Here is a 24,876-nt window from a genome sequence, read left to right as displayed (position 1 = left end):
AAAGTCAAATTATCGAGACATTTATAACTTAAAAAATCATGAATTACTTTTAAATTGTCAATATAGAAATTTTATGATATTTTACTTAAAATTTATTTTTTATAAATTAGAAGTTATTTAAAGGTGTTTATAAATATGTGAAGAGAGGATAAATAGATCGTACAAATTGTGTTTGATAGTTCCCTTACACAAACTAATGTTTAATTTATAAATAAAATCAAAATTTCTAAATAATTAAGTTCTTAATAGACGACAGGACAAATGCATTAATAAAAATATTAAGTGATTATTAATAAATCATATTTGTAAGATATATAAATTTCATCCGAGCAGAGTCAAGCTATCCGAGTTCGAGTCGAGTTCGAGCCAATTTCGAGCTAAACGAACCGAATAGATAAAAGGTTTGGCTTGGCTCATTTACTGATGGAGCTCATTTTTATATTTAAAATTAACTCCTTTAAGAAACCGAACCGAGATCACTTAAACAAACCGATTCTGAGTTTTGTCACGAACGACCCTGTTTATTTGCGGTCTTAATAATGAGTATTTATTCGTATTTAGGGGAACGAAAATTAAAAAAGGAACGAAAAAATAACTTAATATATATATTATTATTATTTAAATTGAGAGGAATTCTTTATTAATTAAAATTTACTTAAAATTGTCACATAAATTTCCATATTTGTTAATGAATTATTTATATATTGTGCCAATTTCAGAGTGAGAAAATGAGAAAAAGGATATCTCCACCACCCCACAATAGAAAATGCATATCAAATCAAATATAGTAAAATTGCAACCGATTATTAACATTTTTTTATACACACACGGGTCACAAGACACAGGGGTAGGTCATGTATTAACAACAGGGGGGATAGAACTTAGTAGTGAACTTACAACTTACAAGAGTTTTACATGCCTGTTCCCTCTCATTTATATCACTTTCTCTCTTTTCAACAACAAATACACCCCCCGTATTCTCTCTACACAATTTACTCCTTTCTTCTTCTGGTCTTGCTTCTATTTTTTTTTCTTCTCTAATTTCCCTGTTTTTTTTTTGTTTATGTTTGTTTACATTTCAGATCAAGCACTATGCAGGACCCTCTTGCTCCTGGCGGTGAGCTTTACTGGCTCGTTCAGTCTCGTTATCAAATGAACTGTGGCATCAATATTGAAGAGACACTGAGAATTGATCTTGAACATCTTAAATTTGAGGCTATGATTGGTAAATGTGGTTACTCTGTTGTTTTCAAGGGAACGTAAGTCTTTCTTATGTACATGTTCATTTGTTTTTTGCTTTTTTAGCTCGTTACTTTGACATGCACTTCAATTTATGTCTGTTTGGGTTTTTTTTTAACTTGATGTTTGTTGATTTGTTTTGTGAATTTAGTACAAACCCTATTCATGTTCTTTTGACATGTTTATTGACTCTGTTTGATTTTAAGTCAGGGTTTTTGCGGAACATAATTTTTATTTAGGAGTAGAGGTAAGGTCTGGGTACATGTTAGCTTCCGGTTGTGGGATATGTTGAGTATTTTTGTTTGGTTTGGTTCAATTGTTGGTTTTAATGTATATTGCGGTATTTGTTTAAATTTTAATCTTGGTTTTTCGGTTCCCATTGTATTTTTTTTACTGGAAATGTGTTTGAAGAAGCATGAGATATTTGGCTTTTGTGAATGGAGCAAGGAAAGAGAAGGTTTTTTGGATGAGTCTGTGAGTAGTTTAGCGTTTAACGATGGGCAGCTCACAGCTGTAAACCTTTTCTATACCGAATAGGTACAATGTATAATTATTAAAGGCGCAAGTAGTTTTTGTAGATAGTGTATGATCTAACTAATATTTATGACACATAGAAAAATAAGGCAAGATATGCGTGTGGAACTGAAATACCAGAGTTGCGTGTCCTTCACACGTGTATGTGGCGATGACAAGTATTGAGCATGCAGCCTATGTTTTGGATTTTCTAAAGGATGATCACATTTAGTTTACTGTGGTTTTGACACATTTCTTTTTGGAACGGTTTAGTTCTCGATGCTTTTCTCACCGCAAGCTGTCATTACATTTCTGTATAATTCCCCTCAAATTGTAATGTATCACAATAATTAATATAGAGAGGTAAAGACGATGCTTTTGCTGGCTATCTAAAGCTACTGAGTTAAAAATTACCTTGTTGAGATTTGCCTAACCTTTTAATACATTACAGCTACAATACTGATAAAATTTGGCAACAAAAGATGTTGTTTTGTAATGACTACAATAAATTACTGTGGCTCTATTGAGAAAGAAGATGAGGAAGAATATGTTGAAAAGAGCTGGACAGACTATATAAGTAGGCCATACTGATGCACCATGAGTTGAGAAGAAATGAATTTTAAGTAGTAACGATTATATAGGTGTAGCTCCTATTGACATACAGAAAACTGGAATTATGTTAGAAGAGGATTCAATGCTGTCCATCCCAAATTGTTACAGACCAAGTATTAGTGGAATGGATTCATGTAGTCCACCTGAACTAGTTTGGAAGACTTGGTATTAATTGTGGTTATGGTAACTCATTTAGCCTCAACTGGTTTTGGACTAAGTTCTAGTACTGTTTATGGCAGCTATCTCTGCATAAATTGAAAGGTTCTTTATGTTGGAACTACTAGTTTCCATAATATTTTGCTTAGAAATTGAAGACACGCCAAATTATTCTGACTTAGAGTTAGACTTATAGATACTATGTCTGCTGGATTTGTTGTGTAAATATAATTATTGTTCTTTCTAAAACAAATGTGCTATCTAGTCTGAGTAATTGTAATATGATAAAATAGTAAAATGCAAACACTTATCTTTGCTTGAGTTACTTTCTGATTTCTGTAAATTGTAAAATACATTGTCAGGATTCAGTTGAACTTGTTGATGTGCGCATTGTGGAAAAATATGCGAGCATGACTTTTCTTGTATCATCGATACAAGTATTTTTGTATATTTTTTTTGTATATATAGTTTTGTTATTCATCACTGAAATCACATTTATAGGTATAAATCTACGCCTGTTGCAATAAAAATAGTACTGCCTGATTTAGAATCAGAACTTAATTCTACATGGCAAGAGAGATTTGGGAGAGAGGTTGCACTGCATTCAAGATCAAGACATGAAAACATTGTGAAGGTATGTGTTCAATTACAAGAATCATATTACTTTAAAAACAGTCGAGAAAGTGTCAGTTTGTTCTGCAACAAGCACTCTATTCTTTTAGATGTTTTTTTTGTTATGCTTGTGTGCATGCTTTACTTGATCTGCGATTTCTTCTTTAATTGTACTTGTGTGCATCTATAGTTTTCTGAAAATTTCCTTAATTTAAATCACTTGGATTCTGACAGTAATGTGATGACTATATCAATAGTTAAAACTCTAATGATGTGTTAAAAAAAGTTTATGTGATAAATTTGAACTTATTAATTTAAATATATATGTGGAGTAACTGAATAATGTCATTGGTAGTAATTAATAAGATAACACCAAATGTATAAACTACAGTACTAATCTGCTTGCAGGTCACTCGGTTATAGTTTTTCTTTTAAAAAATCTATGATGAGTATTTGTTTGTTGAAAGATTGATGTGAGAACTCTCAGTTGTCGTGGTAGTCCGAAAGTGATTTCAAGTTGCATTTGACTATTATAATAAACAGCAATTATATTCTTATATAGAATTTAACTTTAACTTTTAAAGTTAAAATTCAAAATAACTTTTGGAATCATAAACATATATTTAAGCCGTAAAGTTGGAACAAAATCAAATTTAGTACTCTGCCAATAGGCTCATAAAAACTCTGTCACTATATATTATTATAAAAGCTGACTCATTTTTAATTAATTAAATCAAAGATCCCTCTAAACATGAAATAATGCATTAATGTAATCTCTATTGAATGCTTTTACTACCACAAGCCTTTTTATTGACTGATTAAACTATCTCTTCACCTATCAATCCATAATTTGTTCATCAGTGACTTCAAATGACCCTGTTGTTTGATGCAAATTTATTGCTTCTGTTACTTCTGATACTGGTCCAACACCCAGACATCCTTCTACTGGTTATGCACATTGACTCCTAACCGATTTATATTCTACTTTTTACATGATCTTGTGCCTGGGAAACCTTTTTTTAGTTGATCAGAAAATTTTACAAATCTTCGTAGCTTTGGAATTTGAAGAAACTTTATCAATTACAATATCTTCCAAAACTTTCAAGTTTTCTTTCTCAAAATCTAGGATGCTCTCAAATAGAGTTAGCAGCACACAACTCACCCTCCTCAGAAGGATACAATTTTGGTTCACTATTTGGTAGACATACACATTGATTCGCTATAATACCTAACAGGAAATATCACTTCAATCTATGTATGAATTGTATTTATAAATAACTAAAATATTTTTGCTTTATATTTTTCTATCAGTTTTGAGTTATGTTAAGTAAATTTTTACTTATGGGAACTGAGTGTTCATTGTTAAGATATATGATTTCTAACATCAACTGCATCTATATCCTCCAAAATTATAGTATTATCAACTTAAGTCTTTCTCCTGATGAAATCATTCTATTTGTGAACCAGTTCATTGGTGCTTCTCTAGTACCAGCCTTGATGATCATTACAGAGTTTATGGGAGGTGGTACACTTCAGAAGTACTTGGCAGACATCCATCCAAATTGTCTAGATCTGGAGTTGTCGGTACACTATGCATTGGAGATCTCTCGAGCAATGACTTATTTGCACGCGCAAGGGATTATACACCGTGACTTAAAGCCTAGTAATCATCGAATTTCCATGGCTAGCTTCGCTTTATTTTTAGTGATTGTGGTGGCGGTCATATTACTTAATCAATAACAAAACTGCCCTGTTTTCTTTTGCAATTATGATCTGGGTTTTTATGCGATATGTATAGTTCCCTTGTTTCTTCATGTACATGTCTAAATGAACCTTTATGTGAATACTGTAGACAATATGCTTCTGTCCGAAGACAAGAAAACAGTCAAGATAACCGACTTTGGGTTATCTAGAGAGGAGATAGTTGGTGATATGTCTACTGAAGCTGGTACATACCGCTGGATGGCTCCCGAGGTATCTATTTGACACAACTCGCTATATGTTGACTAAGATCATGATATAATCCTTACTCTTTATATAAATCAGATGTTTGAGGTAGCTGGTGAGAGAAATCAGAAAAGATATGATCACAAGGTGGATGTTTACAGCTTTTCACTGGTTCTGTGGGAGCTGCTGACAAACAAAATTCCGTTTAAAGGAAGGTGCTGCATGACTGCAGCATATGCTGCTGTAACTCAAGTAAGTGCTAATGACATTCTTATATGATGGCCAGATACAATGCCTTAATAGCACGTCCATATTTAATAATATAAAATCAAATGGTTATACATACATCTGTGCCCTTTTTCAACCTTAGATCAAACAGTTAAACTTGGTAATTTTACTAGCCAGACTTTGTACTAGTTGACTGACCTTTAATTCATTCTGCTCCCCATTCCCCCAGAATGCGAGGCCTAGCACTGATAACATTCCAAAGGAGATAGTGCCCCTCCTGGTGTCCTGTTGGGCAGCAGACCCTGCAGATCGGCCAGAATTTATCGAAATCAAATGCTTCCTTGAGAACTTCATACACTACTTGTGGACACCAGATACTTCACCGCTGAGAATGATCACGATCGGACATGCCAATGAACCCTCTGCTGTTGGGGAGTGTGAATTTACTAGTCATGGGATGCAGAACCCCAACGGAGTCGGTGCCAAGGCAAGATCTGCAGCTGGCCGCTTCATCAGATGCTTCGGATCCTGTGCTTGATAAATGCTAGGTTGAATGCTTATCAGAAAGTGTTGTGAATCATCTAGAAAAGTTTCATTTCCGGTAGTCTGTTGTCATACAAACACCAAAACCACAAAAGACTGCACACACATATCAAACATGGTTTAAAGGCGCATGCATCCTCGATAACTGTTGTATATCATGGAAAACATGGCAGTCAAAGCTATTACATTACATGAGCAGATTTTACCATTAGTGTAATATGTAGTATCTTGTAATTTTACCTCTCTAGTCGAATAGCGGATGCGCAGATTTGCAGACTAATTAAAACATATTTTCAGAAAGAAACTTATCCCATAATAATTGTCAACCATTTTTCAAATTCTGCAAATAATAGAGAGATAAAGTTATTTTAGTTAGTCAACAAGTTTTGACATTGTTGGAACATCTCAGATGGGAAATATCTCGTAGCAAAATATCTTATTTGACATAACTTTTAGCGATTGATGCACTTCAATAATGTTAGGTAAATTAGACCCCTTAGCTAAAAAATATATATATAATTTCTTGTGATGCCTATATTTGGCCAATTTCTAAAATTATAGAAAATAAAAGATAAACATATTATTTGTAGTCAATATTATTACAATCATATATTTTTTTCGTTATCTATATTTTAACCAATCATTATAAAAAATTAATATAGCCAACAAATTTAGTCAACTCATCGAAGATGCTCTCATGTAAAGAGATGGACCAAAATATCATTTTTGAGTGTTAAATGGTCCAAAATGTCACTTTTGAAAATAATGACCCAAAATGTCACTTTATAACGGCACTTCGTCTTACGTTTTGTTTTTTTAATGCAAAACGGTTGATGTGACTCAATTTAAACCCTTTTTGTATCGTTTGTAATGAAGAATAAATAGGGTATCGATTTACGCCGATGATCACGGGCTTACTTCTCTTCTATTTCGCTAATGATATCAAGAATAAATTTGCTTTTGTTTTGTCTAACTAAATTAACTAGTAAGCAAGAAGAAGGTTTGTTTGTAAACAAATAAAAAAACATGTTGGAAAGCATGTAGATCCACCCTAAACTCATGACACAATTCTGAATTTCGTCTGATATGTTCCAAAAGATACCTATTAGAACCTGCCATGACCACATAGAAACAAGTTCTGCTACTCGTATAACCCCATGACCACATAGAAAGGTTAAAACGAATTACACACTTATACAACTAATCTCATGACAACATAGAAAGATTAATTGACATTACAGATATAGCAATCGCAAAACATAACTGGATGACCACACAGAATAATTAATTCATGCATCTCTATATGCATTGACGTATATACAGGCACAATCAAAAACACATCTCATAAAATCAAAACTGTATAATTGTCATAAAGTTTAGGGCTTCAAAACAGCCAACCATAATCATAGTAAAAGTGATAGGATACATGAGAAGATTAAAATAAAATACAAAGTGTAGAGTTAAAAGAATTATCCCTATGTTGTTGATATCAAATCTTCAAGCATAAAGTTCTCCTCCTTCTCCTCTTAGCTTCTTCTCTTGGTGTCTATAGATATATACCTTCTATCTCTAATAATGTATAAAAAGTATTTTTATTTTTTCTAGGAATAAACAAGAGTTTCCAAAATTGAATGGGATTTTATGGTCAAAATTCGTAGTTGACTTTTTCTGTTGTTACTGGGCTGATCCGAGTTGATTTTTAAGTGTAGACCATTCTCTAATGAAAGAGAATTTCGTTATCTTCGCGTGAGCTGTTGAATCGCCCAAATCTGATGAACGGAACTCAAGATACGACCCAAACAATAAGTTTTGCTCGTGTAGCCCACTAAATCCGAATTTTCTTCTAATTTAGCTCCAATCCTTTCCAATTTAGAATTATTTGCCTCCTACAATAAAATATTATAAACTAATTATTAAAGGTCCAATTAAATGCAAAACATAATCAATATGGGAATAAATATCATCTAAAATATACACAAATATATATTATATCAAATATCCCCACACTTAGCATTTTGCATGTCATCGGGTAATTAAGAGAAATAAAATTATCTAACTAACTAACTCCACTTTCGTAGATGACACGATTGCATTGAGCATATGCAACAAGCCGTTAAACCCCCAGGCAACCCTAGTAGGACGAGTTGTGTCTCGTGAGGGTTTATAGAAGATATACCCACAAAATCTACCCAGCCCATGCAATACAGTCGTCCTCATGCAATGGAGGACTACAATTACCTACATGAATGTAACTAGATGATTACATAGGATCTCAAACATAATAGTGCACGCCAAGTCAGCAATACTCTCAGGATATGCAACAAGTTAAACACATCAAGCTCACACTAAAACATCACCACATAGTACACACAAGTGCAGAGTGCGCGTGTGTGCTGAGATTAACAAAATGCTCTCTACCGAACCAAGAATAAAGGCATACAAGCTTCAACATGACAAGTCACGCGAGTTAATAGCTTCCAAGTTGATCACTAGAATAGATCTTAAATACTTCGTTACTTATAACAAGCCATCATTCGAGTTTAGCAAGGGATTTTTATGTATTTATTTTATTTCTATACTACTACTGTATATATACATATATGATTGTTTATATGCTCGGTCTAAGGTCAGGAAGCTCCTCAGGGTAAGTGAGTTACGACCACCATAAGACTTCACAAGCTAGGTCCAAGGCCGAGTGGCTTCTCAGAGTAAGTGAGTTACGACCACTCTTAGACTTCGTCAATCATATTATACACGCATATGTATTAAGTGGTTTATTTAACCGTGCAATGGTCGAGATCCCTAAAGATTTATGCACTAATACCCATGTAGCGAGTGTTGGGTCAGCAATCCCAAACCATAAAAGGCTTTAGGTTACTAGGCACAAAGTCCCCTCAGACTTAATAACTCGAGTATTAATGAGCCCAATCTAGTCTACTCATATTTTTTTCTTATTTTTATCTATTTTTTTAAAGACATTTACATCCCACACTTTCCCCAAACGTAAGCATTTACGTACTAAGCTCAAAAATGAATAGTCAAAATTCTAACTATCAGCAAGGAGCTACCCCTCAAGAAACAAGAATATCCGAGTCTCGATTCAAGAGCATCATAAAATTGTGTAGTGAAAATAAGTTCTACACTAGTGACACTACGCATTATAACATCAAGTGATCATGGCAAGACTTAGTTAAAACAAGCTACACATAATATCATCATAGGCCACTGACTTGGACTACTACAGGTTCGAGATCATGCAATGATATGCAACTAACATATAATACAACTATATGATTTGATGCAATCTATATGAATTAAATTATAATATGCATATTTTTTTTAATTTTTTTAGTAATATTAAGAACACCTCCCCACACTTAAACGAGTCATTATCCTCAATGAATTAGAATAAAAGAATAATATATACATATAAAAATAATTTTTTTAAAAAAAAATAAATCCTAAAACCAAATACAAAAAAATATTATACAAAAAAGGTTAAAAATACCCCCTTGCATTTGCGCGAAGTGTTTCCCGAATGATTGTAAACAAATATTGTCTCTCCTTTGTTAAATTCCAAGGCACGACTTTAGTATATATTGAGTGAAGTCCATTATCTATCATGAAATTGAGGCTAGCTCATCTGGTTGAGTAGGTACTATAGAAACTCTTGTACACCAGGGACGCAGGTTCAAAACCCAACAGCTGTGAGATTGTAGGGAGAAGTGTGCGTCTGAAGAGTAAGTGTCGCAAGCTCTCAACAAACAAGTGTGATCAAAGTGCATGACCATGCTGACCTATGGCATGATCATGCCAAATAGCCAGAAACAAACAGATGACGTCGCTTTGGAGTGTGGATGGGTGCATGATATTGTGGCAGATTGTGAAGACATGGCGGCATGAGCATGCAACCTATGGCATGATCATGCCAAATAGCCAGAAACAAACAGATGGCGCCGCTTTGGAGTGTGGATGGGTGCATGATATTGTGGGGGTTGCGTGAACATGTTGAATTCTTTCTTCCCATATAAATTTATTTTTCACATAATTAAAATACATACAACATCAATGGGTTGCCTTCCAAGAAGCGCCTTCATTTATTGTCTTTGGCTAGATAATATATTATCCACTTTCAAGGTAGGTACATCCAAGATATCAGCTCTATCTTTAGCATGTGAAGGTTGTCATGAAAATTGCATAGCTTGAAAGTTATCAACAATATAATTTCAATAGAGCTTGTGTAACTTGGTGAAAAATTACTACCCCAGTCAGAAAATGGTACATGATACTTCAAGTGAATTGGTGAAGGTTGCCTCTCCGATTTTTTAGAATCTTGCAAGAGAGGATACAATGCTAACTCATTCACAACTTCTGAGCTACCCTTAAAATCGAAATCTTCATCAAGATCAAATTCGAGAATATATGGATGAACTGGTTTCTTTACATAGCTTGTAAGTGACACAAGACTATCTTTTATTTCAACAATCCCCTCTAGCAAATTCTTTCCATGATCTTCAAAAATTACATCTTTTAGCTCTTATTTCACAACTTTAAGATCTTCTTTTGCAACATTCTCTCTTGTGCTCTCCAAGAGACACATTTTTGCATCCATGTGGCTTTTATTCTTCACCTCATCCACTTTGATTTGAACAAACCTATATATGGAAAAGGGACATAATCGAAACGACTATCAATACCAACCGAATAAGAAAGAGTAAGAGACTTATCTTTAACTTTTGTTGCAACCACTTCCTCATTATCATCATGTAGACGATCAGATTCTTTCATGGGCACATCAACTATGTCATTAGCTTGTGAATTCAGACTTATTTCGCCTAATGGGTTGTTGGTTGTAATGACATTCACATACTTAAACTTTTGTTGTGGTTCCATAGTTACAGGAGTTGCACAAAACTCACACTTTTGATTCATCTTCATAACCACGTCTCTAAGTTGCTTTTGTATTTCCTTGATATCCTCAGAATCTTTGGTACACTGCTTCTTCATATCCAACCGTCCTTCAGCTAACCGTGCCAATAGCTTCTCAATATTACTTTCACTGGCTGAATCGTGATGGACATGTTTACTTTGCTGAAAACCAGAATATGAATAAGTGTCATGCTGCAGAAACCCATTTAGATTGTGATCATCATGCCTCAAGTTAGGATGACCTCCCCATCGTGGATTGTAAGAATCTAAAAATAGATTTTCTCCTTGATACCCATACCCAATGGCATTGACATGCTCATAACTAGGTGCAATCAAGTGCGGATATGAGTTATCAGAATGGCCATGATTTGCACAAATACCACATATTTGAGCCCGTGGTGTTCTTTCACTTATGAATAATGCACTCATCATCTTTAATTTTTGCTCAATTTTTATCAACCTTTCATCGGATTCAGCCTGCAGAATTGTATCTGACTTTGAATGAGTCCCATATTGTAGCTCATTAGCAGCTGTCTTGGCAATTAACTGTTCGGCAGCATCATGTGTCAAATCCACAAAAGCACCTCTGGCAGCAGAATTAAGCAGTCTTTTCACACATTCAAGAAGACCTTAGTAGAAGAAGTGTAACAAACTCCCCTTGTTAAAACCATGTTGAGGGCACCTCTTTTGCAACTTCTGGAATCTAGCATAGTACTCAGCATATGTTTCAGTTGCATATTGTTGTAATCCAGCTATTTGACTCCTCATACTCATCACTCTAGATGCTGGATAGAACTTTTGCAAAAATTCTTTTGCTAGCTTCTCTCAAGAAGTAATGAATCCCATAGGAAAATCTTCGAACCACTCCAAAACTGCTCCATCCAGAGAAAACGGAAAAGCTTTCATCTTTAAAATTTTAGGATCCACCATATCAGGTCCCATACATTCAACAATAGTCACAAACCTAGAGAGATGTTGATTTGGCTCATCAGTTGGAAGATCGCGAAATATTGGCAATCGTGTTAGAAGATTTTGCTTGAGCTCAAAAGTACAACTCTTCCCTTCAGTTGGGCTAGGATATACCATACAAGAATGCCCAAAATTAGCAATCGACAAGCCAACATCATCACGAAGTGTCTTAATTGATTCCATGTAAGTTAGTCAAATTCCACCTACACCTGAAATAATACAAGCAATAGGCGGAGAAAAGATGAAAAAGAAAAAGAAAAATATATGTACAAAAAAAACAAAACAAAAGAAAAGCAAATTTCAATCCCCGGCGGCGTGGCGCCAAAAATTGATGTGACTCAACGTAAACCCTTTTTGTGTCGTTTGTAACTAAGAGTAAATAGGGTATCGATTTTCGCCAAGGATCAATGGCTTACTTCTCTTCTATTTCTCTAATGGTATCAAGAATGAATTTGGTTTTGTTTTGTCTACCAACTAAATTAACTAGTAAGCAAGAAGAAGGTTTGTTTGTAAACAATTAAAAAAATATGTTGGAAAACATGTAGATCCACCCTAAACTCATGACACAATTCTGAAATTTGTCTGATATGTTCCGAAAGATACCTATAGAAAACCTGCCATGACCACATAAAAACAAGTTCTGCTACTCGTATAACCCCATGACCACATAGAAAGGTTAAAACGAATTACACACTTATACAACTAATCTCATGACCACATAGAAAGATTAATTGACTTTACAGAGATAGCAATCACAAAACATAACTGGATGACCACATACCATAGTTAATTCATGCATCTCTATATGCATTGACATATATACAGGCACAATCAAGAACACATCTCAGAAAATCAAAACTGTATAACTGTCATAAAGTTTAGGGTTTCAAAACAGCCATCCAACAATAATAAATTAGTCAACCATAATCATAGTAAAAGTGATAGGATACATGAGAAGATTAAAATAAAATACAAAGTGTAGAGTTAAAAGAATTATCCCTATGTTCTTGATATCAAATCTTCAAGCATAAAGTTCTCCTCCTTCTCTTCTTAGCTTCTTCTCTTGGTGGCTATAAATACATACCTTCTATCTCTAATAATATAAACCTAATATAAAAAGTATTTTTATTCTTTCTAGGAATAAATAAGAGTTTCCAAAATTGAATGGGATTTTATGGTCAAAATTCGTAGTTGACTTTTCTTTGTTGTTACTGGGCTGATCCGAGATGATTTTGAAGTGTAGACCATTCTCTAATGAAAGAGAATTTTGTTATCTTCTTGTGGGCTATTGAATCGCCCAAATCTGATGAACGGAACTCAAGATACGACCCAAACAATAAATCTTGCTCGTGTAGCCCACTAAATCCGAATTTTCTTGTAATTTAGCTCCGATCCTTTCCAATTTAGAATTCTTTGCCTCCTACAATAAAATATTATAAACTAATTAATAAAGGTCCAATTAAATACAAAACATAATCAATATGGGAACAAATATCATCTAAAATATACACAAATATATATTCTATCAATGGTACATGGTGTTCCGTTTTGGTACTTTATTTTTTTAATTTTTTAATAATGTGCAAAACGTTAGTTGAAGTAATGTTTTAGCTCAAAACGGTACATCATATAGCGTTTTGTTCCAAAACGTTACTTTATCTACCGTTTTGCGCATAAAAAATTCAAAATGTCAAAACGTTACACGAAGTTCCGTTTTAGGTGTTTTGCATAAACGGTACACGATATACCGTTTTGAAGTGACATTTAGGGCCATTTTTAACCCCTAAGTGACATTTAGGGCCACCACCCAAGTAAATTATACGTGTAAATTAACTTTAGTAATGTGATCGACACTTAGATCATCCTAATTTAAAAAAGTTTCTGAGATAATTTTAAATTTTGTTATTCAAACCGAAGCTTGGTGTTTTTATGAATGAGGGGCTTCCATCAATTTTCACAAGTGGAATTCTTACTTTATCTCTTGTTTTTCTTCGATATTTTGATTTTATTTAGTCTCTCTTTGTGTGAGTTTGATTTTTATTTTGCTTTTTTTATTGTTCATTATGTTGGGATGATAAATTTGCGGGATTTTAATATTGATTCTCGTGATGTTAACTTAGTGATAAGTGATAAGGGTTTCTATACTTATGTATTTATGGTCGATTGTTTAAAATATCAATCGTATGACTATAACATGTATATATTTATTTAAAAAATTATTTGACTGTCTATCTTCAACAATTCTATTATTATGTATATGTATATTTTCAAGTTCGATTATACGTATAAATGTCGTATGATTTTAAATTTTGAAAATTATAATTTAATTCTTATTTTTAACATAAAACGACCTCTTTTTAAAAGAGATATATGTGTTGACCAATGTGTGAAGATATATTTTAGTGGATAAATGACAATTTTAGCCTATTTAAGAGGTATCTGCCGTTCATCAATGTGTGAAGATATATTTTAGAAGGTGAATGACAATTATAACATAATTTCATATAAAATTAATAAAAATGATCATTTTCTAAAAAATTAGATAACTTTAGTCATGAGATACCAATTGATGGTGAAGTATCTACTAACATACCCAGCTGTCAGTGTAATATTCTATATAAGAAATAACTCCCATATATTAAATAACAACTACAAATAACTCCGATATGAAATAATCAACTACAAGTTAAGTATCTTATATAAATTGGGTGAAATATTCATTCGACTAAAATTGATAACTTTTTTCATTACAGTTATTTTGGTTAATTTTTTTAAATTAATTAATTAATTTTGTCATTTTTTCTATTTTAGTCTATGTTTTGAGCTCAAGTAATTTCTCCCTTCCACTTTGGATAGTCCAACTCATCTCCTCCCGTTTCCAACGCCTTCTCGTCTCACCAGGTTCTTCGTTCTCTCCACTTTTTTATCTCCCTCTCCCCAATATAAATATATACTTGCATACTTATCTGTATCTATAGTTTTCGAATCTCGAGTTCTCCTGCGTACTTGTTTATATTGTAGTTGTCTTGTAATGATAGTTACATGTTTACTGTACTTGAATATTAAGTTACTTCTTAAGTTCTTTTTTCTCTTTTTGACAGGAAGTTACTGCTTAAGTTGTGCAAGTGTATAATATACATGATGTAGATGCTCCATTTTTAAATTCACATTGTAGCAACTGAATTAATCTCTAATTTCCTAAAAATAATTGCTAATCACTTGATAAATTTGATTTTATGTTGGAGATTTGGGTTGTGTTTAGCATCATATTAAGTTTACAGGTAGTATGTTCTATTGGAGTATTGGAGTGTCCTATGCACAAGAAAAATAATTCTGGACCTCTATGTAAGACTTTGGTTTAACCCCCAACAGTTTAGATGTAGCCACTGTAGGCTTCAAAATGTGGAACAAATTGTTTCGTCCTAGGCCTCTATCTTGAGCACGACTCACTATACATTACCCTTAACTATAGTATAATGGGATTTGGTTTACTATTGTTCAGTAAAGTAAGATCTGCCCTAAAACATAGGGTGTTCTATTTGTGTCTTGATGCAGAACAGTAGGAATTGTAAAAGACAAACAATTGCACTAGTATAATAGATAATGTAAAACTTATTTTTTTTTGGGTAAAAAATGATAATAAAATAAAATCGATTTGAAAACATTCTAAACTAAATCGTAAAAGTTTCTAGATTAATGCCGAATTTCTTAAATCTTCATTATTACCTAATATGATAAAAATATGAAGTTTACTTTAATGGAATACAAATTTAGATAAACTAGATTTTTTTTTAATTTCGTTCTCAATCCTTTATATAGTCCAGCAAACACCTTGTGGCCGTCTCCTCCCACCCCCAATCCCCCCCCCCAAATCCTCTTCCTTGACTATGCAGAAATAATGTACATTATCCCTTTTCCCCCGGGATTTGTTTTCATATTAGATTCACCTGTGTGTTAATTTTTTATTGATTTTGGTAGCGACTTTTGTAGAGTTGTCACTGATTTTGATATTTCCTTGTATTGTAAAGTTTATTTTATTATTTAGAAAGTAAGAAGGAATAACTATCTTTTAGTTATTGTGAAATGTAGTTTGCACTTTCGGAAGGATTTATGTTACGGAAGATATTTGTACTTAATACATGTCAAAAAAGACTTGTAAAATCTCCCCATGTATGATATGAAATTATAACACTATAAATTATCTTCTGTGTCTCGAATTGTTGCCTCTAAAAGGCTGAAAATTTTGATTCATTAGTGTTGCGAACAAGAAGTGTGTAAATTAATTATTGGCTGACAGGTTGCATTTAAGAAAGTAATTATATGTTTTAATATAAAGAAATTCATTTTGTGTCTTCTGCAGAATTTATCTTTTTTGTGTTAATTTTTCAAGATTTTTTTCTCAGAATTAAAATTCTTATTATATGACAAGTGTGTTTGTTGTGAACCTTCGACCTTTACTGATTTTAAAATCTTAATCACTGCAATAATCTGTTTTTGTTTTGGAGACTTGCTTATAGTCCGTGTGATGGACGGTTCTCTAAAATTTACTTGTTTTTTTTTAGAATTTTAACAATTAATTTTATATTTTTTAAATGTAAGTATATTATTGTTTCTTATATTTTTTATTATTGTTAATATTTGTGATAGTTTTTTACATTATTGTTGCAACAAATATGCAGATATTAAAATATACAGATGTTGAATTGAATTACTTTTTTGGTGATTTATATATATAGAGAATATTTAATTATATTCTAGCAACAGTTGTATCATTGTATCATATTTTGGTGTTTGAATAGTAGTACAACAATGTAATCATTTAGTATTCTATCTATGATTGTATAAGGACATTGTAGCGCATTCTGGTATTTAAAAAGTAGTAGAATAACATAATTATTTTCTATTTATGATTCTATTAAGATTTTTTTTCAATTGATTTTAAAGGTCGTATTTTTTCTAATAAGATATAATCTTGATCGTCTATTTTAAAAAAAATATTATATTGAGATTGTTTTGGCGGTACAGGTTCAAAGTTTTGGATAAGAAGTTTGTTACGCATAAAGATGTAATATGCTCTAGAAGGAAATTATGGAGGAGATATAAATTTAATATACTTAGATTTAGACTTGTAGAGAACATCACTTTATTGTTTGGTCACTCACTTTACACATGCTTATGTGCTTAATTTTGTATGAGTTTATAAAATTAGTTGCATGTACTTTCAGAATCACTTGATTTCTTTGCTTTGTATATCTCTATTATGGCTGACAAACAAGTTTTTTTGAGAATGTGAAAAAAAAATGCAGTATATTTAGTAGCAGCTTGTAAATTTTCAAGTTAAAAGTTTTATCAGCATAGTGAATTGTGTATGACTTTTGAGTTATTTAAAGTTACAAAGGCATAATATTTTCGAAGCCAAGATATATGAGCGACCTGGTTATGGAGCATTACTGTGAGTTATATTTTTGTAATACTAGAGATGAAATTCATTTTTAGAAACTTTAATATCTTATTCTTTCAGGTTTTATGTGTTAGGTTGTCAATATTGATTGCCGAGAATTTAGAATTCTAGTAACATCTTTTATTTTGATACAATGAGTTATGGGGAAGAGGATACACCTGGGAAGCATCCTAAATCGGTTTCTTCAGTTGAGGTATGTCTTTATTGAAACAAACACACTCATTTAGTTAATCCTCTATTTGTAGTATACTCCTAGTTTCAGATATGATTGCCACATAGCTCAGGCCTAGAATACATTGGTCCTTTTACCTTTTCCAGTAGTTCTACCTTGTAAGCCAAAAGTTGTATTACTCCAATGGTGTTTATCCAATATTTAAGTTAATATAGATAAGGAGTGGGGGGGGGTTGGAATTAATATATGTCATATTATAGCTAACTAATGCCGATGTGACATTCTGAGGATATGGGTTTTCCTCCTTCATATAAGGGATGAGTTTTCTATCCTCTAAATTTTTTAAGGGATGGGCATCAGGGGACTGATTTTTTTTATCATAACCCCAGATCCACCTAGATCAAATATAGGTAAGAAGGGGTTGCATCGAAGTTGCTCTTAGTCTTAACATCATAAATACTAGATATTACACACGTGAAACCAGTCCAAGTTCATGACGTGGAACAAGAAATTATTAAATTGATTTATATATTATATTTTCTTATTAATAAAAATAAATTTTAGTTGATTAATTATTTAAGTTAAATTAAGTAACTATGTAATTAGGTCATTCTAGAATAGAGTAATAGAATAAAATAAGGATTTATTTCCTTTATCTAAAAGATTCAGTTTTCTTAGGAAATTACATGGCTCCCAAGTAATTAATTATCTATATAAACTCTTGTAATCTATCATTATTGGATAGAGTTGATTAATATGAAATAAATCTGCAAATTTTGTGTGTTTCTTGCCGATTCTCTGTGGAGATAGGTCTTTTCCCCTTGTTTTACCCTATCCATAACCCGTGTCTTCGTAACAATTCATGCAGGCACATTTATCACAATCTTCATCATCATGTCGAGTCCACCTGAGTTTTATAGGTACTTTTTTCCAATAATTAGGTATAGTGTAGGCGATTAAGGTGTATGTTATGAGTATCAGTATATGTTTAAACAAGTTTTAAATTAAGAGAAAATAGAATTCAAAATTTTGAACGAAATAAACCAATACTTTTATATTAGAGATATTATTAAAATTATTACTTTTTATAAGTTTTTTTGCGATTTAACTAGATTTAACATGTTTCTCTGTTTTTCTGAAAGATAATTTTAGTTGTTTTTGTTTGAATTTGAGATTGTATCTAGTTTGCAAATTGTATGTTTGCAAAAAAATTGAAAAATCATTTTTTTGCAAATAACTAGTAAATAAAGCCGTGCTCCGCGACGGCGTTATTAATATTTTATAAATTTTAATTTGAATTAATATTATAATCTAGTTAAAAATTAGTTTGAGCCGCCCTCATGTCAAACACTAGATTAATAAAAAATATTAAAAATTAGATAAAAATTAGTTTGAGCCGCACTCCCGACAAACACAATAATAATAAAAATTTACCAAATTTTAGATAAAAATTAATTTGAGCCGCATTTCCGTTAAATTAAAAAATTAATATTGTAATTTAGATAAAAAATATTTTTGAGCCGCCCTCTTGTCAAACACAATACTAATAAAATTTTATTATAATTTAGATAAAAATTAGTTTGAGCCGCCCTCCCGTCAAACATCTATACTAATAAATCATTTAAAAATTAGTTTGAACTATCTTCCCATCAAACACAATGGTAAAAAAATTATTATAATTTAGATTAAAATTATTTTGAGCCGACTTCCGTCAAAACACAATACTAATAAAAAAATTATTATTATTTAGATAAAATTTATAATTTTTTTTATAAATCCAAATGGCTTTCCTTAATAAATTAGGAATTCTAATTTGAATCTTTCTCATTTATAATTTTGGATACCTATTTTACTTCAATATGTTAAAGCTAATTCAAATTTGAAACCCTCTCTATTATCAATTAGATTCTTAATCCGGATCTTTCTCCTTTATAAATTATGATACCTATTCTATTTTTTTTTTGCTAAATAATACCTATTCTATTTACAATATTTAAAAGAAATTTAAATCCCAAATCATTTTTAGTTATTCATATTCGAAATTTTAAAAGCTATAAAAAATAATAAAAATTTGAGCCTAGAAGTAATATCTAATCTTCCGTCGTTGGCCACCAAATATGTTTGAAATTACGCAATTTGTCGTTAATTTTGATGTATTTGTTGAAGTATCTTCATTCGATGGTTTGATGGATGAGTTACCAAAATTCAAAATTCAAAATGCCCACATGATTCACTTTATTTCAAAATTGGTATCTTCTTTTATTTGTGAATTCTTTTTTTTCTTATATATCATATTCGTTCAAAATTATAATTCTTTTTAAAAAAAAAAATACAAACACATACACAATCAAAAGAATGCACAAACAAAATAAACACAATGAAATAACATACCCAAATACCATTAACATAAATGTTTAGTAAATAAAGCTACGCTTCGCGGCGTTTAAACATTTTATAAATTCTGATATCAAATAATATTACAATTTAGATTATAATTAATTTGAGCCGCTCTCCCTTCAAATATAATACTGATCCGAAATTGTTTGCTTTGAATATATAACATTGTCTACTTTGAATATAATGTCTAGTATAAAATCGGAAAACCTAATTTTATATAAATATGAATGTGTTTCCTAGTTCGAATATGATGGCCAAACCTCTCGCATCTCATCCTTGCTATATAATAATACATTTTTTCTTTATAAATCCAAACTACTATCCTTTGATTATACATGTATTTTCGGATTATAATTTGTTAAAAAAATGATACGAACTCCACTTGTTATAAATAATGATACATTTTCTTTAAAATTCAAACTCATCTTTCTTATAAGTTAGGATACATGTGAACTTTACTTGAATACATGAATTTTATAAAAGAGCGATCCAAAACTTGTACATGAATTTCAACTCATACATGGTATTTGTAAACCACTCATTCTAATCTATTCACCCGACTTCATCTTTTCATAGATGAAGATCTTCCTTATCTCATGATTTTATTATAAATTTTGATATATATTAATATTACATTTTTGATAAAAATTCATTTGAGTCGTCCTCCCGTCAAACATAATAGGAATAAAAAATTATCTTCTTCGAATATATAACCTTGTCTACTTCGAATATCCTTGTATAGTACAAAATCTAAAACCTAATTTTATATAAATATGAATGTGTTTTATAGTTCGAATAAAATGTCCCCTAACTTCTCCCATCTCATTCTTGTTAAATAATAATACATTTTTTCTTTATAAATTTAAACAACTCCCCTTCTTAGTTCGAGTAGGATGCCGCGAAACCTCTTGCATCTCATCCTTGTTAAATAATAATACAATTTTTCTTTATAAATTCAAACTACTCTTTTTTTATTATACATGTATTTTCAAACTTGTGATTTGTTAAAAAAATGATCTGAACCACACTTATTTATAAATAATGATATATTTTCTTTCGTCTTCTTTATAAGTTACGATACATGTGAATGTTACTTGAATACATGAATTTATAAAAGAGCGATGTAAAACTTGTACATGAATTTCAACTCGTACTTGGTATTTGTAAGCCACTCACCCTAATCAATTCACCCGCCTTCAGCTTTTCATAGATCAAAATCTTCCTTATCTCATAATTTTTTTATAAATTCTAATATAAATTAATAATACAATTTAGATAAAAATTAATTTGATCCGTCCTCCTGTCAAATACAATAGGGACCGGAAGTTGCCTGCTTCGAATATATAACCTTGCCTACTTCGAATAACCTTGTATATTATAAAATCGAAAACCTAATTTTATATAAATATGAATGTGTTTTATAGTTCGAATAGGAGATCCCCTAACCTCTCGCATCTCATTCTTGTTAATTAATAATACCTTTTTAAAAAAAAATTTAAACTGCTCTCCTTTGATGATACAGATTTTTAGACCTATAATTTGTTAAAAAATGATCTGAACTCTTATTTATAAATAATGATTCATTTTATTTAAAATTCGAACTATTCTCCTTTATAAATTTGAAAAAATGTGAATTTTATTTGAATATTTGAATTTTATAAAAAAAAGTGAACCATGACTTGTACACGAATTTCAGCTTGTGCATGGTATTTGTAAGCCACTAGCTCTAATCTAATAACTCGTTTTCAAATTTTCACATATCAAGATCTTCCATATCTCATGATTTTTTTATAAATTTTGATATGAATTAATATTACAATTTAGAAAAAAAATATTTTGAGCCGCTCTCCCGTCAAACAAAATACTGATCAGAAATTGACTGATTAGAATATATAACATTGTCTACTTCAAATATCCTTATCTAGTATAAAATTGAACACCAATTGAACACCTAATTTCATTTAAATATGAATTAGTCATAACCAAAGCCTGCAAGTTTTCGAGGAACATGCTATAAAATAATTATAACCATGAAAATCAATGCAATCAATATAGGCTCAAGAATCGAATTCTACTTCTACATAAATTTGAATTGAATATATTTTCTATCTTAAATATATATATAAATTATATATATATATATAAATTTGAATTATATTCCTTTATAAATTCAAACACCTATTCTACGTGCAGTAAAACTTTTAATCATTGTGTGTAGTTTAATTAGAACTCTTTTCCTAAATAAATTCGAACACCTATTCTAATTCTAATATGTTATATCCTTTTTTTTGAGTATTTAAATTTCTAAAACTCTAGAAAAATTTGAGAAAAAGTTTGAGACAATCTTCAAACAAATTAGAACTCTTTTCCTCTATATATTCGAACACCTATTCTAGTTGTTATATATTATATGATATTTTTTGAGTATTTAAAATTCTAATTTTTTTTTAAAATAGAAAAATAGATTGAAACGAACATAGAGCGTCACCTAAACTTTCACGTATCCTTTGAAAAATTTAATCCCAAAGATATGAATATAAGACAAAGTCCGAACTTCATACTGTCAAATCTCAAGGTTGCGCAGGCGCGCACAACAAACTTTTTGACAGGGAGAATTTATAAATAACATTATTAATATTTCAGTAAGTATAGTTAATTAAAAGGTTTATCTGAATAAAATATATATTGTATTACGGATGTAATTACGTTTTCATGCAGTATTAATATCATTAAAAATCCTAAAATAATGAGAAACAGATGGCGTGTGCGTTCATAAATAGAACTTTAGTTTAAAGAAAAACAGGAAAGGCAACAACGAAAAGATGGAAGAGAAACAAAAGAATCAGATACACGGTAAAGTCCATCTTCAAGATAAACTAAGCATTGCAAATAAAAGAAGTAAATATGTATCTTATAATTTTCAAGCACAGTAAAATATCCGAATAAAAATTTGGAACATGATAAACAAAAATTCGGGGACATGATAAAAGTTCCGCTAAAAAACATGATTCAAGTATTAACCACGTAAATCAAAACAATCTTCGAGTATAAGTTTAAATATAAACATAATTAAAAATATATAAGACTAAATTAAAGTAAAAGACTATCGTGGATGCTAACTTTGTGTGTATCATCTTTATACTAAACTGAAGTTGAAGATTAAACAAATAAATTAAATTGGCCAGGTTTCAAGATTTGGGGTTATATAGGCTCAAGTTTCGAATTATAGTTCTATATGAATAGTTAAAAATTTAACAAATAAATTAAATTGGCCCGGTTTCAAGATTTGGGATTATATAGGCTCAAGTTTCGAATTATAGTTATATACGAATTCAAATCAAACATCTATTATACTTCACATCAAACGACCTGTTCTACTTGTAGTATTTAAAGGATATTTTTTTTGTATTTAAAATTCTAAAATTCTAAAAAAATTAAAAAAACAGATTGAGGCGATTAGAGCGTCACATAACCTCCCGCGTATCCTCCTTTATATATATTGATATTGATATATTGATTGATTTTTTTTTTTCAAAAACGTATTTTTGCAAAAAACACAAAATAATATTATTTTTTTAGATAGAAATAGTCTTTTAATATTTTTTAAATAAATACAATAAATTTCATAAATTTACTTGTGAATTATTTGTATTTTGTGCGAATTACATAGTGAGGAAAAAAAGGATATTCCACTGCCCCTACATAGAAGATGCTTGTCATGTTTAGTAAATTGAAACGGATTATTAACATTTATACACACAACACAAGGGGTACAGTGTACGAGGTCATGTTTTAACATAGTAAAACTTACAAGATTTTTACATGCCTTTTCCCCTCATTTATATCACTTTCTGTCTTTTCAACAACAAATACACCCAAGGTATTCTCTCTATACAATTTACTCCTTTCTTCTTCTATCCTTGTTTTTTTTCTTCTCTAATTTCCCTGTTTTTTTGTTTATGTTTTTTTACATTTTAGATCAAGCACTATGCAGAATCCTCTTGCTCCTGGCGGTGAGCTTTACTGGCTCGTTCAGTCTCGTTATCAAATGAACTGTGGCATCAACATTGAAAAGAAACTGAGAATTGATCTTACACATCTTGAATTTGAGGCTATGATTGTTAAGTGTGGTCACTCTGTTGTTTTCAAGGGAACGTAAGTCTTTTTTATGTACATGTTCAATTGTTTTTGCTTTTTTTAGCTCATTACTTTGTCATGCATTCCAATTTTTTTTTTGTTTGTTTTTTTTACTTGATATTTGTTGATTTGTTTTGTGAAATTAGTACAAACCTTATTCATGTTCTTTTGACATGTTAATTGATTTTTTGTTTGATTTTAAGTCGGGAGTGTTTGCGGAAATATTATTTTTATTTAGAGTAGAGGTAAGGTCTGGGTATATTTTTTCTTCCGGTTGTGGGATATGTTGAGTATTTTGTTTTGTTTGGTTCAATTGTCGATTGTTCAAACTTTAATATTGGTTTGATGGTTCCCATTGTATTCTTTTACTGGAAATGGTTTTGAAGAAGCATGAGATAATTGGATTTTGTGAATGGAGCAAGGAAAGAGAAGGTTTTTTGGATGAATCTGTGAGTAGTTTAGCGTTTAATAATGGCAGCTCACAGCTGTATACCTTATGCATATACCGAATAGGTACAATGTATAATTATTAGAGGCGCAAGTAGTTTTTGTAGATAGTGTACGATCTAACTAATATTTATGACACGTAGAAAAATAAGGCAAGATTTGCGTGTGGAACCGAAATTCAAGAGTTGCGTGTCCTTCACACGTATATGTGGCGATGACAAGTATTGAGCAGGCAGCGTATATTTTGGATTTTCTGAAGGATGTTCACATTTAGTTTACTGTGGTTTTGACACGTTTCTTTTTGGAACGGTTTAGTTCTTGATGCTTTTCTCACCGCAAGCTGTCATTACGTTTCTGTATAATGCCCCTCAAATTGTAATGTATCACAAAAATTAATATAAAGAGGTAAAGAAAATGTTTTGCTGGCTATCTAAAGATACTGAGATAAGCCTTGTTGAAATTTGCCTAACCTTTTAATACATTACAGAAACTATGCCGATAAAATTTGGCAATA

General features: G+C 31.1%; 2 protein-coding genes across 2 annotated transcripts in view; both read left to right on the top strand.

Moving 5' to 3' along the window:
* The first annotated feature begins 843 nt into the window (after window positions 1–843).
* LOC141717853 (serine/threonine-protein kinase STY13-like) lies at window positions 844–6,097 on the top strand. The gene is made up of 7 exons (XM_074520067.1): window positions 844–974; window positions 1,083–1,259; window positions 3,022–3,154; window positions 4,600–4,795; window positions 4,985–5,106; window positions 5,179–5,331; window positions 5,537–6,097. The coding sequence occupies exons 1-7, from the start codon at window positions 916–918 to the stop codon at window positions 5,843–5,845; spliced, it is 1,149 nt and encodes a 382-aa protein (XP_074376168.1). The 5' UTR covers window positions 844–915; the 3' UTR covers window positions 5,846–6,097.
* Window positions 6,098–14,662: 8,565 nt separating this feature from the next.
* LOC141717851 (serine/threonine-protein kinase STY13-like) overlaps window positions 14,663–24,876 on the top strand; it is a 16,265-nt gene continuing 6,051 nt past the window's right edge. Inside the window, exons 1-2 of the mRNA XM_074520062.1 lie at window positions 14,663–17,402; window positions 23,757–23,933. Coding sequence (XP_074376163.1) covers window positions 17,350–17,402; window positions 23,757–23,933 — 230 coding nt within the window. The 5' untranslated portion in view covers window positions 14,663–17,349. The remainder of the gene's footprint in view (window positions 17,403–23,756; window positions 23,934–24,876) is intronic.

The sequence above is a fragment of the Apium graveolens genome, chromosome 4 (assembly GCF_009905375.1).
Source record: "Apium graveolens cultivar Ventura chromosome 4, ASM990537v1, whole genome shotgun sequence".
In the NCBI taxonomy this organism is placed as follows: Eukaryota; Viridiplantae; Streptophyta; class Magnoliopsida; order Apiales; family Apiaceae; genus Apium; species Apium graveolens.
Note: the sequence above shows the minus strand (reverse complement) of the source record. Positions and strands in the feature narration are given on the sequence as shown.